This window comes from Trichosurus vulpecula, chromosome 8 (assembly GCF_011100635.1).
Source record: "Trichosurus vulpecula isolate mTriVul1 chromosome 8, mTriVul1.pri, whole genome shotgun sequence".
In the NCBI taxonomy this organism is placed as follows: Eukaryota; Metazoa; Chordata; class Mammalia; order Diprotodontia; family Phalangeridae; genus Trichosurus; species Trichosurus vulpecula.
In genome coordinates this window covers 249,621,241-249,636,378 of record NC_050580.1, presented here as the reverse complement: position 1 = coordinate 249,636,378, position 15,138 = coordinate 249,621,241, and the positions used below count along the sequence as shown (strand labels likewise).

General features: G+C 35.0%; 1 protein-coding gene across 1 annotated transcript in view; it reads left to right on the top strand.

The window, feature by feature from the left end:
• The window catches only part of EML5 (EMAP like 5), a 186,527-nt gene that overhangs the window by 51,511 nt on the left and 119,878 nt on the right, over positions 1–15,138 (top strand). Inside the window, exons 12-15 of the mRNA XM_036736732.1 lie at positions 450–617; positions 923–1,029; positions 10,024–10,142; positions 11,309–11,495. Coding sequence (XP_036592627.1) covers positions 450–617; positions 923–1,029; positions 10,024–10,142; positions 11,309–11,495 — 581 coding nt within the window. The remainder of the gene's footprint in view (positions 1–449; positions 618–922; positions 1,030–10,023; positions 10,143–11,308; positions 11,496–15,138) is intronic.

Sequence of the window (15,138 nt, the reverse complement as noted above, 5' to 3'; positions counted from 1 at the left end):
GTTTTGTTTGAGATAAGATAAAAGCTCATCCATCATGACCTGAGGTACAAGGGGCAAGAGTCACAGTGCTGCTAGGAGTAAGATAAAGGCCAGAGTGCAGGAAACATAACTTGGATGGAGTACTGTGTCCAATATATAGTAGGTACTCAATAAAAATTTGTTGATGAATCAACAATCCAGATTTTAAAATGACTTTCTACAGCCCTTAAAAAGTGACAATTCAAGCCAGTCTTCCAGCTATACTATAAATTAGCAGAGTAGAGATTCAAAACTTTTTCATTTATTATCTAATATCTTGTTTAGTCTATTGAGTCACTAGTTTAAGATAAGCAATATTAATGGGAGAAATGAAACAGGGTCAGTGATAAATGGATATAACATCTGTTTTTAAACTGGTATTTATGTAATTGCATAGGAAAAATACTGTGTTTAAACACTTTTTGTTTTAGGAGCCAAGTTTAAAAAATATATTGGTCATTCAGCTCACATAACCAACGTTAGATGGTCTCATGATTATCAGTGGGTTATTTCTATTGGTGGAGCAGATCACTCTGTCTTTCAGTGGAAATTTATTCCTGAGAGAAAACTAAAGGATTCCCTTCATATAGCACCGCAAGGTTAGTCATTTATTGTTTAAAGTTTTATTTATAAATACATACATGTTTAACTTGTTATATTAAACAGTAGAGAACTAGTAAAAGGGATTTAAAAGCTATTAGTTTTCCAGTGAATGGAGGGGAAGGTTATATTACAGTTTACTGGCATCTTATGTGTGTATGATTTGAATAGGTAACTTTAGCTGATTGTATTATACCTTGTATCTTCATGTTACTTGATACCAGTTAGCTATTATCCATTATTTTATGTTACTTTATTAAAATTGACCTTTTTAAAATGTACAAATACCTTTTAAAAATTACAGAAAGTCTCGCTGACTCTAATAGTGATGAGTCAGATTCAGACCAATCTGATGTCCCAGAACTGGACTCTGAAATTGAACAAGAGACTCAGATCACGTATCGTCGACAGGTAATTCTCCCTCTTCATTTATGTACATTTTCACTTGCAAAATTTAATTCCCAATTCTTTTTATTAGCTTGCTTCATATTGTTCTTTATAGTTTTCTTGTTTTTTTATCCTTTCATTATTAGATTTACTCTCGTATTTATTAGTAATATAACACAATAATTTCTTTAAATATAATTATATGCCTTGTATTAATATTTTGATATGTCATATTATAAATATCTTCCATAAAAATTCTACTCTGATGCATCATCATAACAAAATAGATTTTTAGTGGCTTTGCCAGCATAACAAAAATTCTATTTAGGTTCTGATATCTAAAGAAGGTTTCATCCAATCTAGTAAATGTTTAAGTGCCTATGATGTGCTGAGCACTAGGGATACAATTAATAAAAAGAAAAACAATCACAGACCTCAATGAGCTAATAGTCTAAATAATAATACACAAAAGGGATCAGGAAAGCAGGAGTGTGTTAGGGGAGACAGGAACAGGACACTAGGATTCTCTAGTTCAACAGAGTTGAAACCAGGCAGGATAGCAGATGCAAAGTGGAGTCATCTGAGAATCCAGTTTCTACTCCCTATAAAGGAAGGCATTGGGAGGAGTTTGGCACTCCATCCTCCAGCCCTCCAAACAGAGGAGAGAGGAGGCTGAGAAGTGGAGTCAATCAAGGCTTGATTTAGCAGCCTGATGGTGAATTTAGAAGCGATGACCTTATCCTCGGAGGGGCATCTTGTTCTGTGGAGCAGAAACCAGGCTTGTTTTTTATTAGTCCTGGCAACAAGTTGTATTGGCTGATCATGAACTGGCTTAAGAAGTATAGAGAGGTTCATCACTAGTAGTATGGCTGTTAGGGGATGAAATCTTTGGCCTTTGCAACTCATGAAATAAAGTAGAACTGAAACTCACCTTCAGTCCTGTGTATTCATGTTCCACTTAGACAATAATGGTTGACAGACTAGCAGAAAAAAGGGGTAGAAGGTGTGAAAAAGCACAATATTAAAATTATCCATAACTATTAATTTGACCTTTGGTTCTTTAAATGTGAGATCTTTGTTCAACAACAGGAGTTGACATACTTTTGGAGGAGTTGAATCATACTGATACTGGCCTTCTTGCTGTAAATGAAACCGGAAGATGTAAAGAAGTTTAAGTTAAATGGAAGAATGATCCTCAGTGTGATTCTGTCCTTAGAAGTGCTCCATGGGAGCTGGAAGTGAGCAACTCATTTCACCCTGTCCCTCTTTCGTATTGCTACCCAGTAGACAACTTGATGGAAATGAACACGATGCTTCTAATAGCCACAGAAAGTCATCTTCGGTTGTGAACTAAAGGCAACAAAAATTATCAAGATAGATAAGGAGGAAAATGAGTACCAGTGGTTAGTGAGGTAACCATGTATTTCAAGGCTGGTATACAGGACAACATGCATGTTTTTTAAGTAGAGGCATTGAACTTTGAAAGCTGTTCAGTTGAAGCAACACTGGGATCTTTGAAAATGTCCAAGCGATTGACAATTTTTCTAGACTTTGAGATTACACCGGTAGTGTAATAGTAATAGTACATAGAGCTTTAGGGTTTGCAAAGTGCTATTATCCTCATTTACAGATGAGGAAACCAAGACAGAAGTTAAGTGATGTGCCCAGGGTCTCCTAGATAGGAAATGTCTGAGACAGTATTTGAGCTCAGGTTTTCTTGAATCCTGGTGCCTCCACTGTGCCTAGCTGCCTAGTTGTGTGGTTGAAATGTGGGTCAGGGCCTCTACACATTGGGGGGGACCCTGTTAGCATCAGAGGAAAATGCAGGGTCAGACAAAAAAGATTGAAGATGATGTAACACTCTGAAATATGTTTGGCAAGTGATCTGCTCCTTGAGTTAATAGTAAAGTTTACACAGATGAAAATAAAACTGTCTGAGGAAGGAGGAGTATAATCCTCTCTAGCAAAGAAGTCCATTGGTAGGACAAACTGGGCCTGGGCTTAATTTAGAAAAGCCAGGGTCATCTACTGCATGCAGGGCAATATGTCTTGACTTTTGTCTTGCCTCTTTGCACAGCTCTGCCTCACTAACTCCAATTCACACACAAATCAAGACATCACCTCATGATGTCTTGGTCCTCTTCAGGAATGAAGGATGAACAACACCAGCAAAAAATTTACAAAACTCAAGCAAGAATGTAAAAAGATTGAAGGCCGTCCACACCAAAATTAAAAGGTTAATAATTTTTCAAGAATAGAAAAAGGCTTTCAAAGACCCAGTTCTCTAAAGGATATTAAAGCAAAAATGCAGGCAATCACAGAATATGTTGGTCGCTCCCCAAAGTAAAAAAAAGAAAGGAAATTCATTGGCTTTCCAAAAAATTGCTTCAGGATGTCTCATCAGGCTATTCAAAATACGTGACTGTGAAGGACATCTTTTTTAAGAAAATAGCATGAATGTTTGTTCAAAACTTTCTGGCTTATTTCTGTAATAGCTGATATCTGGCAATCCTTTTTATAATGCAGTGAAAGCTTTCCCTGCCACATCCTATAAGTGTCAGCTAGATTATACTGCCAAGAATGTAATGTCTAAAATGCTTTTTAGTTTTCAAAGAAGGAACTCTACCCTTTGCTTCATTTAAGTATGTATGGAATGTTTTGATAGGGTATAGTAGTAGTAGTAGTGATGGTCAGACAAATGGGGATGGGGTTGAAACAAAATATATATGTGAAATAAATGCAGAATTTTAACTAAATAGTAAATGGTAGGATGGACCACAATTTTACCTTTAAGAGGCACATCAAGGAGTTGGTGGAATTATTTTCTTTGTTCATTGAAAGATAGCAAGGAGCATCATTTTCCAGGAGACTTGGGTATCTTGCCTTGCAATGTTCATGAAGAACATCAGCAAAAAGACCATCCTGAAGAAATTTAATCATAGAGGTCTACATACAGGAAGCAGCATGGTACAGTGGAGTGAACCCTGGCTTTGGGATCAGAGGACATGGGCTGGTAGTCTACCTCTGATGCTTATTCCTTTAGTGACTTCAGGCAAGTAAACTTTCTTGGTCTTCTTTACTCATCTGTAAAATGAATAAAAAAGTTGGACTCCGTGGCCCTCCAAGGTTTCTTCTTTCTCTAGATTTGTGGTCTTGATGGTGCAATGGATAGAGTGCTCGATTTGGAATCAGGAAAACCTGAGTTGATCATAGCCAGCCTCAGGCACTTAGTAACTGTGTGACCCTGGGAAAATCACTTAAACTCTCTTTCAGCCTCGGTTTCCTCATCTGTAAAGTGAATATAATAGTATAAAATCTCACAGGGTCATTGCAACAATTTAATGCAATATGTAAGCAATTTGACAACTTTAGAGAGCTAAATAAATAATAGTTCTCATTATCATCATTATGACCTGTTGCAGAGAATGGGAAAGTAATTATATATAGGGCTAGATAAGACCTTCCAGATTAAATTAGCATATACTCTGATACTCAGTAACTTTAATGCAGAGGTAAGCAGAGCAGAGGACAGTGAAAAATATGTTGGAAAGTATGGGTGAAGACTAAAAAATAAGAGACTTGAAGGCTTCTATATTACACAGAAACCTCGAGGCCATTATATCATGAATTATATGTTTAGGAACTAAGTTGGCAGGCATTGGATGTAGAACACGCTGAATATCTTCATAATCACTGAAATTAGCTATGAAATAGTTAGGGAACTACTGGTTAGTGATAGGAGATTGTGAGAATTGGCCTTAGAAAAGTCCTAGCTGACAGAAGTAATGTCATGTTTGACCACTAATTTATGTGCTTATGCACTGGGAAATTCCTTCGTACCTAATAATCAGTTTAGTCAGCTCCATTTAGGGAATGAATGCAAGGCTCTCCTGATCATACTCATTTTAGCAAACTGCATCTTCTCCAAGTATGCAGTGTTAACAGCTTTCCTAAATACAGTGCCCTTGTGTCACAGTCTAGGCCACTGCTCATTGACTGCTCCACGGCCCCTTCCTACTCAGGTTCTTTGAATCTGTCCAGCAACAACAATAAGTAATGACGTCAGAGACCCAGAGTTCTGGGCTCTACGTTGGGGTCTGTATCCCTCTATATGCCTTTGCTGATGCCTCCTGTGCTTGTCTTTGGTACAGAGGGGCTAAGGAGCCATAGTCTTGCATATCTGTGAGTAAAAAACTGCCTAACTTGTGATCTTTTAGGTGCTTATGTTCCTTCTTGGTATCTCACCTACATTCATCTCCCAGGGAACCATTTCTGCATCACCCAAGTGTGACAATACACACCTATAATCCTTGATGCTAGGGGAGCTGAGGTTGGTAGATCGCTTGAGATCAAGAGTTGGGAGCTGCAGTGGTGTTAGAACCAATCAGGTTAGACATGTTACACTAAGTCTAGCAGCAATATGGTGATCCCCTGGGAGCAACAGACCAACCACCAGGCTGCACATGAACTGGCCGAGGTTGGAAAAATAGAATAGGTTAAGTAGTTTTGGGATTGGTCTTATGAATGGCCACTGCACTTCTAGCCTGAATGAGACAGGGTAATCCAGTCTCAGAAAAGCAAAAAATATCAAATTAATTGCCAACTTAGGGGGAAAAAAAACTCAATTGAGAAGATGTGACATACAATTAAAACAGTTCAAATGATATATTCAGACAAGCTACCAGTTGTGGAAAACTGAAAATGTTTAAAGAACACCTGTTAACGCAAGATATAGCCATTTCACATAGATGCTTACCCAAAGTAATAGATTATTCATAACAGAGGCCAAAAGTAAAAAAAAAAAATACAGCTTCTGACAGCAGATTTTTAATCTCATTGCCAAGCAGAGAAACGTTGTAGCCAAGCGCAAAGCAAGACTAACTTAGAATATAAACTTACTTGTTTTTAAATAACAGGTAGTGACAACACTGGGAACAGTACCACCTAGTAAAACAGCAAGAATCAGTGGAAACAAAAAAAATGTTTTTAGAAAGCTTGGTGTAAGATCCAACTAAAACACCCTCCAAGATCATTTACAGATTAAACTGGGATGACAACAAGCAGACAATAAAAAAGAACTTTCTACTTTTCTGCAGCAAAATATTTCCTTCATCTTCAACAGTGGAGCCACCACATTTTGAACTCTTAACATCTCTGTCGCCAATTTGTATGCATAATGAAGAAGAAACAGTAGTAAAGAAAATGAAGATGAGAAGCAATATATGCAGATAGAGTTTTTTGCTGAGTTTTGAGTGATTGCTTCTCAGGAGATCTGAAAGAGAAAAATACTGACTACTAAAAAAGTCATGAATGGCCAAGGGAAGTTGGTGGGTAGTTCTAGATATGAAAAAAAAAAGCGTCAGAAGAATTGAAAAGTATACAGAGAAGGAAGTATAGAAAAAGAACACAAACAGGACAGTTATTTTTTTTAACAGACTACATAACAGAAGATCATAGTTTTATATGGGATCCTCTTTTTCCATCCTTTGTATATTGAAATAATGAAATGTTTGGTTTTTTTGGTGTTTAATTCATAGTAAAAAATAAATTTTTTAAAAAATCATGGCTTCTATTACTACTGAAAATATAATCAAGAGGAATGCAATGAAGTGGCAATGAATCCATGTAATTTCTCATTTCTACAAAATATTTGAAACTTTGTTATATATGCATCAAATATCAGTCCATTAACTGAATTTATAATTCACTAAAATACAAAAAAGGAGTAAGCAGTTTTCCAAATAATACCCTGCAATTGAAGAGATTTTTATGGTCTCACAATTGACAAAAAAGTACGAATAAAATAAGATCCTGCTCTTTATTAGATATATATGTAGATAGAGCATTTATTAAACAGTTACTATGTCTCCGGCACATGCTGAGCCCTGGGGATACAAGATAAGCAAGACAGGTTGTGCTTTCAAGCAGCTTAAATTCTCATGTGGAAAGTCAACATATAAACAAGGTGGCAAAAACCAGGAAATACACAGCAGCATGGTGTGGAGATGAATGGGAGGGAGGAAATGACACCTCACCGTTTTGAAGGAAAAAGCCTTTTTAATTTGATAGAGTCGAATGCTGACTTAAGAGTTCTCCTCCAGTTTATTAAGATCATATTAAATTCCCTGATAGGTGCAACCACAGTTAATTACTAGCATTTATAGAGCTTGCAAATCACTTTCAACATATCTCATTCGATCCTCACAACCACCATTGAAGGAAGTGTTATTACTACTCATTTTACAGTTTTGTGCATAGTACTTGGCATATTAATATTAATAAATAATAAAATTAGCAATATTGTTTAATAAATGCTTGTAGATCAGCTGGAGTCAGACTTGAGGGTTTATACCTGCAATCCCTTCTGCTGGAGAGGTTGATGCTATTGAGTATGTTGTTTAAGCTGAGTCTTGAGCTTCAGTAGGGCTTAAGCTGATCAGGCATCTGCACTAAGTCTGGCACCAGTGTGGTGAACTCCCAGGAGGGAGAGGCCACCAGGCTGCCTAGGGAGAGATGAATTGGCCTAGGTTGGAAATAGAGTGGATCATAACTTCCATGATGTTCTGTAGTGAGTTTGGGCCCATAAGCGGCTTTTGTACATTCCAGCCTAGGTGATCTAGGTTGACCCAGTCTTATAACTCAGGGCTGTCCACAACACGGGCTGTGCACCCCCATGTGGCCTTCCCGTGTCCACCACAAGCACAGAAATTGACACAAATGCTTAGTTAAAGCATTTATGTCAATTTCCATGTCCATAGTAAACACAGGCAAGTCGCATAAAATCGCACTGCGCACTGCATGTGGCCCACGGGCCTCACTTTGCACAGCCCTGTTATAACTAACTAAATGAACAAATACTTATTGACTGACTATTTGGCAGTTTCTAATGAATGATATTGAGCAAAGCACAAACAGCAAAACACACTCTTCAAAGATGTTTGTAATTGACGGGGGTGTGTGTAGTGCAGAGCCAAAATGAACAATTATCTATAGAGAATGAAGACAGCAAGAGAGGCTCATAGAGAGTATAGAGGATGTTAGGTTATGTAGTAAATAAAGTGCTGGACCTGGAATCAGAAAAAAAAATGAGTTCAAAGTTAGCCTCAGGTGCTTAGTAGTCATGTGACTTGAGTGAGTCACTTAAATGGTCTGCCTCGGTTTCCCCATCTGTAAAATGAGGTAATGATAGTAGCATCTACCTTCAGTGGTTGTTGTGAGGATCAAATGAGATCATTGTGGAAGTGCTTTGCAAGCCCTCTAAATGCTAATAATTATTATTATTGCAAATGACATCGTGCTGATTATATCATACTCAAGGACTTTACAAAGCCACCTAGATGAATTTTATAACCATTTAAGAGCTTGGCCTAGCAATTTACATTTGAAAATTTTAGCTGAATGAGAATAGTTATTGTCTAGACAATGACATGATGTTGATCCATTGATACTTTTATATAGTGGATAAACATTGCAAATGGACAGCGAGCTAGGCTCAGAATTGACTGGAAAAAAAGAGAGTACAGTGGATTGCATTTGGGAAAGTATCCAGCATATTCAACATACCCAAGCTTCTCTCTGAGAAATAATCATCTTTTTAATACCAATTCCAGAGATGATATATGGTGAAATCATACAACACCAGTTTCAGAAAAATTATTTTAATGTTCATCAAAAGGACAATCGAGAGATGCGTGGTAGATCTAAATAAGCTGCAGCATAATACCAGCAATGATTTGCACACAAGAAATAGTGTAAAATAGGGCTTCTTAAACAGGGTGCTCCTTAGGGGTCTGTGAATTTTAATGGGGAAAAGTCAGTTTATTTGCACTAGCTTCTAACTGAAATTTAGCATTTCCTTCAATTTTGAGTGTAGGCAGAAAACATTCTCAGAAAGGGAACCTAAACTTCAACAGACCTCCAAAGTGGTCCATGACAAAAACAAAAAAGGTGAAGAACCTCTGATGTAAAAGATGCTATTGAAGAGGTACATGAATGGAGAAGAAAGTGGACCAGTCATTTATCAAGAGTGACAAATAACAGGTGGTCAGCTCGCATGTATTGATACTCAAGTATTAAAAGACCTAGAGGAAAACTCCGAGCCTATTGGAGAGACCCTCTCTGGATGACTGATTAAAAGACACAGACAAGAATTATGCAGCATGGAGATATTTTGAATAGGTTGTGATCCCTGCCTTGGGGCAATGTGAAATACCAAAATCACTGAGATCATAGATCCATTGAAGTATTTTTATACACATACACACACACATTCATTGGTTTATATATAATTATAATGATTTGATAATATAATTTTAATCAGCATGTTCTGGTGGGACAAAGGTTGAACATGAGGTCAATAAAGATGTGAGTTCAGCTTTTGCTTTTTATATTTTGTAGTTAGGTGATGATTGGTAAGTTTATTAACCTCAGTTTCAGTTTCCTCATTTGTAAAATGGGGATAATAATGAAAATTTAGTACCAGTTTCACAGGGTTGTTGTGAGAATTAATTGAAGTAGGATCTATAATAGCACTTTACAAACCTCAAAGCACTCTATAAATGTCAATTATTATTACATTAATCCTACCACAATAACGAAACTATTTTAGTCAAAGAAATTAAGTTAATGAAATAGCTAATTTTTGACCAATGAAATAGAAAATCAGTATTGTAGTGCAGGGATGGCGAACCTGTAGCCACAAGGCCACATGTGGCTCTTTAGTTCCTCAGGTGTGGCCCTTTGACTGAATCCAAACTTCACGGGACTAATCCCCTTAATAAATGGATTTGTTCTGTAAAACTTAGACTCGGTCAAAAGGCCACATCCAAGAACCTAGAGGGCCATGTGGCCTCAAGGCTGCAGGTTCCCCACACCCTGTAATAGTGTAATAGATATCTTTTCAGTAATAGTGAACAATACACACGTGGTTTGGATTGGTATTTCTCTTACTAAATATAAATAAATTTTTGTTTTTATGTGTATGTATGTGCGTACATGTTTATATATTCCTTTTTACAGGTTTACAAAGAAGATCTACCTCAACTTAAAGAGCAGTGCAGAGAGAAACACAAAACTGCCACGTCTAAAAGAAGAGTAGGAGCCCCAGGACAGAGTATTCGGTTACATTTTGTGCATGGGTAAGAGAATATCTAGGCTTTTCATATTTATTACGGAGGAGAAAACAAATTAATTATAAGAAGTGACAGAGTGCCTGAGGGAATATAAGTTGGATTACTCCAAGATTCATAGAATTAACTATACCTGCATACCTGTCAGGAACTGTAAGCTAAAAATTGAATGTAGTTGGAAGGTTTTCATTTTATCTGTTTTTGAGCTAATTCTTACAACCAAAAAGTCATTTTACTTCCAAAGTGAAATGCTGACTTTGTTGAATTGAGTACAATAAGTAATTCACACTACAGAGGAACCCAGAGTCTAAGACTGTGTCTGAGACCTAGGAAGGACATGATTATCATACTCGGTCTTTTTTTTCTTATCTCATAATTAATTCTTAAGTACTAATAAGTATTATATAGTTTCTGCATTTCTCTAGAAAGACATTGAATTAAAAAATGCCATTACATAAAAGAAATCTCTTTTTGTACTTAACTCAGGGAGAATGGAAGATTTTATGTTATCCACCATGAAGGAAAAGCTTTCTCCCTTTAAAAAGTGGCTGTATTTGTTCTGAGATTTCTTGTCAGTTCTGTGTATGGTTTTGAGAAACACGCATAAATACCAGAGATCCTTCTGTCACAAAAGCATCCAAATCTAGTGCACTTAGGCCCTGTTGTGATCAGGAATCTGGGAGGGGCAGAAAGATTTTTCTCTTCTGCAACTATGGAAAGTATATTCATAAAGTCATAGAATCTCAGAGTTTAAAGGATTCTAAGAGATAATTTAAGCTCTACTTGAAGCAAAAACCCTATCTATAAAATACTTTAAAATGGTCTTTCAGCCATTCCTTAAAGTTTTTCTTCACAATTGTAATTGTTAGGAAGTTCTCTATATATTCCTTAGTATGTTATACAGAATATTCTATTAATTAAGGGTATTCTGTATAAATTGTGTTTCTTTGTGCTGAAGAAAGTTGGTATGAATAGAAATTTACCTGTTACTTTTAGCATTTTAGTATTTTGAGTTCTATTGTTCCATAGATATTTCTTGTGCCTGACAGAGTAATATCTTCTTTGAATTGTCGATGATCATTTTTAAGACTAGTCAGTGTAATAAATGCATATCTTTTGTGTATTGTTGAAAATACAAGCTTTATTTAATATGATTGATTCTTTATCTGTTTTAGTTACAGAGGCTATGATTGTCGTAGTAATCTGTTTTATACTCAGATTGGTGAAATTGTGTACCATGTTGCAGCTGTGGGTGTAATTTATAATCGACAACAAAATACACAACGATTTTATCTGGGTCATGATGATGACATTCTCTGTCTGGCAATTCATCCTTTGAAAGACTATGTGGCAACAGGCCAGGTATGTTAGGTATTTTAAGAGTTGTGTGTGTGTGTGAGAGAGAGATAAGTTAGTTCATTCATTTTTAGACAGTTTTGTATTTTGCAATTCCTACATTTGTAGAAATGTGAATATGAAAAATTAAGAGGGCTTTTGAGAATGAAATTTTTAAAAATGTAGTGGATTTCAGAACAGAAACAACTCCATGTCTTCAATTTTGATTTCTAAAAGTCATTTTTAAATTAATTTTTTGTTCATTTTAAACTTAAATACATAAAACTTAAAGACACAAAAAAGACCATTTCCATGTGTACAACACAACATAAAAAGAGGACTCAATATAAAAACATTCTTTCCATTTCACAGTGGTTCCATTAAAAAAACCCTATGTAATAAACACTACTCACCCTTTTCAAAGCTATCCCGCTTTTCTGAGCTTCCAAGTGGTTTTTTTTGTGTTCTCTGCTGTGCACTTTTTGTTATTTTTTTCTCCTTACCTCCACACTCTGCCCTAGAGAAGGCTACCATTAGACACAAATGTGTGTGTGTGTGTGTGTGTGTGTGTGTGTAAAACCATCCTATAAAATTTATATTTATCATTTCTTTCTCTGGCAATGGATAGCATCTTCCTTCATAGGTCCTTTGTAATTGATTTGAGTATTTATGACACTCAAAATGAAATAGTCCTTCAGAGTTGTTCTTATGACAATATTTCTATTACTGTGTATAATGTTCTCTTGGTTCTGCTCATTTCAGTTGTCATTATTCCATCTAAGTCTTTCCATGGTTTTCTAAAGTCAACCTGCACAGTAGTATTCTGTCACAATCATATACCACAACTTGTTTGGCCATTCCCAGTCAAAGGGCATACCCTCAATTTCTGGTTCTTTGCCACCAAAGAGAGAGCTGCTATGAATATTTTGGAACATATAAGTTCTTTTCCTGTCCCACAAATCACCTTGGGAAACAAACCTAATATTGGTATTCTGGATCAAAGGATATGCACAGTTTTATAATTCTTTGGGTATGATTCCAGATTGCTCTCCAAGATCAGTTCACAGTGCCACCAACAGTTAATTAGTGTCCCAATTTTCCACATCCCTTCCAACATTTTCCCTTTCATCATTTTAGCCAGTCTCAAAGTTATTTACTTTGCATTTCTCTAATCAAGTGTGATTTAGAGCATTTTTTCATGACTATATATATTTTTATTTCTTCATCAAAAACAGCACAAAAAGTGCTATTTATATCCTTTGACCATTTATTAATTGGGGCATGACTCATTTGTATAGATTTGACAAAGTATTTTATTTATTTGAGAAGTGAGACCTTTATCTGAGAAATTGTCTATAAAATTTTCCCACAGTTTTTTGTTTTCCTTCTAATTTTGACTATATTAGTTTTATTTGTACAAAACCTTTTTAATTGAATGTAATCAGAATTATTAATTTTACAACATGCATCTCTCTCTCTTGTTAATTCTTAAATAGTTCTTCTATCCATAATTCTGATAGGTAATGTGTTTCATGTTCTAACTTTCTTGTGATAACTCCCTTTCAATCTAAGTCATATATCCACTTTGAGCTTATCTTAGTAAATGGCATAAGATACTGGTCTATGCTCAGTTTCTGGCAGACTGCTTTCCAGCTTTCCTAGTAATTTGGGGTTTTTTTTAAACAAATAATGAATTCTTATCCCCAAAACTTAAATCTTTGTACTTCTCAGACACAAAGTCAGTGTATTCATTTGCTACTGTGTATTGTAGATCTGATCTGTTCCACTGATCTACCTTTCTATTTCTTAGCCAGTATCACAGAGTTTTGATAATTACTGCCTTATAATATAGTTTAAGATCTGGTACTGCTAAATCTTCTTCCTTTACATTTTTTCATTAGTTCCTTTGAATTCTTGACCGTTTTGTTCTTTCAAGTGAATTTTATTATTTTTTCTAACTCAGTAATTTTTTTTTTGTAATTTGATTGGGATGGCCTTGAATATATAGATGAGTTTACGTAGAATTGTCATTTATATTATATTGGCTCTGCCTAGCTATGAGTAATTAATATTTCTCCAATTATTTAAATCAAACTTTATTCATGTAAAAAGTGTTTTATGGATGTGTTCCTGTAGTTCCTGGATTTGTTTTGGCAAATATACTCCCAGGCATTTTATATTGTCTACAGTTATTTTAAATGGGGTGTCTCTTACTGTCTCTTCTTGCAGGGTTTTGTTAGTGATATATAAAAATGCTGATGATTTGTGTGGATTTATTTTATATGCTGCTACTGTGCTAAAATTACTGTTTTAATTACCTTTTTAGTTTAATCCTTGGGATTTTCCAAATCTATCATCATATCTTCTACAAAAAGTGATAATTTTATCACTTCATTGCCTGTTCTTATTTCTTCAATTTCTTTTTCTTCTCCTATTGCTATTGCTAATATTTCTAAAATGCTATTAATAAAGTTGGTGATAATAGGCATCCTTGTTTCACTTCTAATCTTATTGGGAAGGTTTCTAGCTTATTCCCATTACAAATAATGCTTGCTGATGGTTTTAGGTAGAGGCTTCTTATTTTAAGAAAATATCCTACTTTCGAGTGTTTTTAATAGAATGAGTGTTATATTTTATCAAAAGCTTTTTCTGCATCAATTTATATAATCATGAGATTTTTATTACTTTTGTTATTGATATAATCAGTTATGTTAATGGTTTTACTTATGTTAAACCTTCCCTACATTCCTGGTATAAATCCTACTTGGTCATAATAATATAACCTTTGTAATGTATTATTATAGTCTCCTAGCTGGTATTTTATTTAGGATTTTTGCATCCATATTCACTAATGAAATTGTTCTATGATTTTCTTTCACTGTTTTTGCCCTTCCTGGTTTAGGTATCAGTACCATATCTGTTTTACAAAAGAAATTTGGTAGGACTCCTTTGCCTATTATTCCAAATAATTTATTTAATATTGGAATTAAATGATCTTTAAATGTTTGGTAGAATTTAGTACAATCCATCTGGTCCTGATGCTTTTTCCTTAAGAAGCTCATTTATGGCTTATTGTATTTCTTTTTCTAAAACAGGTTTATTTATTCAGTTTCCTCTTTTGTTAATCTAGACAGTTCTGAAAGCCATTTTTATATTATATTAACATAAAACTGCAGGTTACAGCTTGATTAAGAACATAGCTAAGGCTTTTTCCTGTAAAATAGCAAACTGAATAACATTTTTTCCCAGAAGAAGAAGAGGTCAAAATATCTGTTAACCTAGACTATCTTACCTAAGCAATAGATATTCTTTACCACACATTTTATAAATAAGTGAAAATTTATATTTTCACTTTGCAATAGACATAGTAGCACATTCTGGTTTATATTAATAGAAATGACAGAAGCCCATATTGGAAACTAGAAAAGTATTCAACTGGTGATGCTTCTTTTTGAGCATTCTTAAAGAATTTTACATATTTACAGATAAGTTGAAGGTTCTGTTTTCTTCTAAAGACTGGGCCTGCCACACTGCTTAATTCCGTATGATCTCAGTAAAGATGAAGAATTATTTTGATAAAAGATTTTAAAAAAGTAAAATGTTTCAAGAAATTACTCAAAATTATAAATAGGCAATAAGGTTGATGAATACTGAGACATTTCATATAAGA